Source organism: Brassica oleracea, chromosome C6 (genome assembly GCF_000695525.1).
Source record: "Brassica oleracea var. oleracea cultivar TO1000 chromosome C6, BOL, whole genome shotgun sequence".
NCBI classification, from domain to species: Eukaryota; Viridiplantae; Streptophyta; class Magnoliopsida; order Brassicales; family Brassicaceae; genus Brassica; species Brassica oleracea.
In genome coordinates this window covers 26,623,602-26,625,098 of record NC_027753.1, presented here as the reverse complement: position 1 = coordinate 26,625,098, position 1,497 = coordinate 26,623,602, and the positions used below count along the sequence as shown (strand labels likewise).

At 34.6% G+C, this 1,497-nt stretch overlaps 1 protein-coding gene across 1 annotated transcript; it reads left to right on the top strand.

Moving 5' to 3' along the window:
- The first annotated feature begins 700 nt into the window (after positions 1 to 700).
- LOC106299129 (defensin-like protein 1) lies at positions 701 to 1,122 on the top strand. Its single transcript, XM_013735266.1, has 2 exons — positions 701 to 812; positions 914 to 1,122. Exons 1-2 carry the CDS (start codon positions 749 to 751, stop codon positions 1,090 to 1,092), a joined length of 243 nt encoding a protein of 80 aa, XP_013590720.1. The 5' UTR covers positions 701 to 748; the 3' UTR covers positions 1,093 to 1,122.
- Positions 1,123 to 1,497: the final 375 nt, after the last annotated feature.

Sequence of the window (1,497 nt, the reverse complement as noted above, 5' to 3'; positions counted from 1 at the left end):
GAAAGAGAAGGTTTATGTTGACCACGGCAGAAAAATTTTTTTAGATCCCTAAGTATCGCTGCTCTGATACCATATAGATTGTAAACTGAATGATTTATTAGACTAGTATAATACAGTATTTATACTAAGTACAAGATTAATCTAGGGATTACATAAAGACTAATCTACCCTCATATACATAACAGCTACTTGTCCGTGGCTTGTGCTGGGGCTCTCTTAGTAAGGCAACGAAGCAAGATGTTGGTACGTGGCTTTTATTATCAAGGTTTGCGTATAAGGCGATGAAGTTGAGAAGAAGAAACATATCCACGTTCAAATTAGATGGGATTTGGTCGTGACAAATAACTTCCACTTGTGTAACCTAATAGACTTGGTGAAGATATATAACTTCTTGACCAAGACAAACAAAACGGCTATGTGCACAGTCATTTTAGCCACCGATTCAAATTGCAAATGAACAATTTAGCAGTGAAACCAGTAATCGATCAGCACACTGTTTATCAATTTGTCAACATTTTATCTTCTGTCATGAGCTACTTGCGTGTTAACATTGTCTACTAGGAAACGGTTGTTTAGTTAATTTGTGGGGTTAAAAACTTTTATCGCAAGATACACACGTCGTGAAAAACTAACACCCCATCGTTTTTCTCCAGTATAAATAGAGGTTGATCTTAAGCTAATTTCTTCACACTTCACACACATACACATACATTAAAGACTAGGTATATATTACTTATTAGTACTGATCATGGCTAAGTTTGCTTCCATCATTGTCCTTCTCTTTGCTGCTCTTGTCCTTTTTGCTGGTTTCGGTGAGTATAATGACCTTATCACATGCATGGAAAAATGAATTTTAGTTTTTTTTCTTTTTCGTATTATTTGATAATTAACCTTGTGGGATATGTGTATACAGAAGCGCCAACAATGGTGGAAGCACAGAAGTTGTGTGAGAGGCCAAGTGGGACATGGTCAGGAGTTTGTGGAAACAATAATGCGTGTAAGAATCAGTGCATTCGACTTGAGAAAGCACGACATGGATCTTGCAACTATGTCTTCCCAGCTCACAAGTGTATCTGCTATTTCCCTTGTTAATTCCATAAACTCTTTGGTGGTTTAATAGTGTGCGTATTTTACATATAATTAATAAGTTTGTGTCACTATTAGGTGGTTTCGCTTAGGGGTGTTCACTCCGGATATAGGTTCGATTTAGGTTCGGTTTCTTTTGGTTTTCGGTATTTCGGTTAGTAAAATATAACTACCATTCTAAATCCATATTTACTTCGGTTTGGTTCGGTTTATATACCGTCGGTTTTCGGTTTATTCGGTTTTATACCAAAAATCATAATTATTTAGTTTGAGATCATATAAAATGAATTTTGGAGTCATATTGTCAACACAGTCATTTATTAAAAATATATTACATGTTCAAATAAATGAACAAAAAAATAAAAATGCTTCTACCTTCAAATAAAATAATCAAATCTATAATTAAAATCA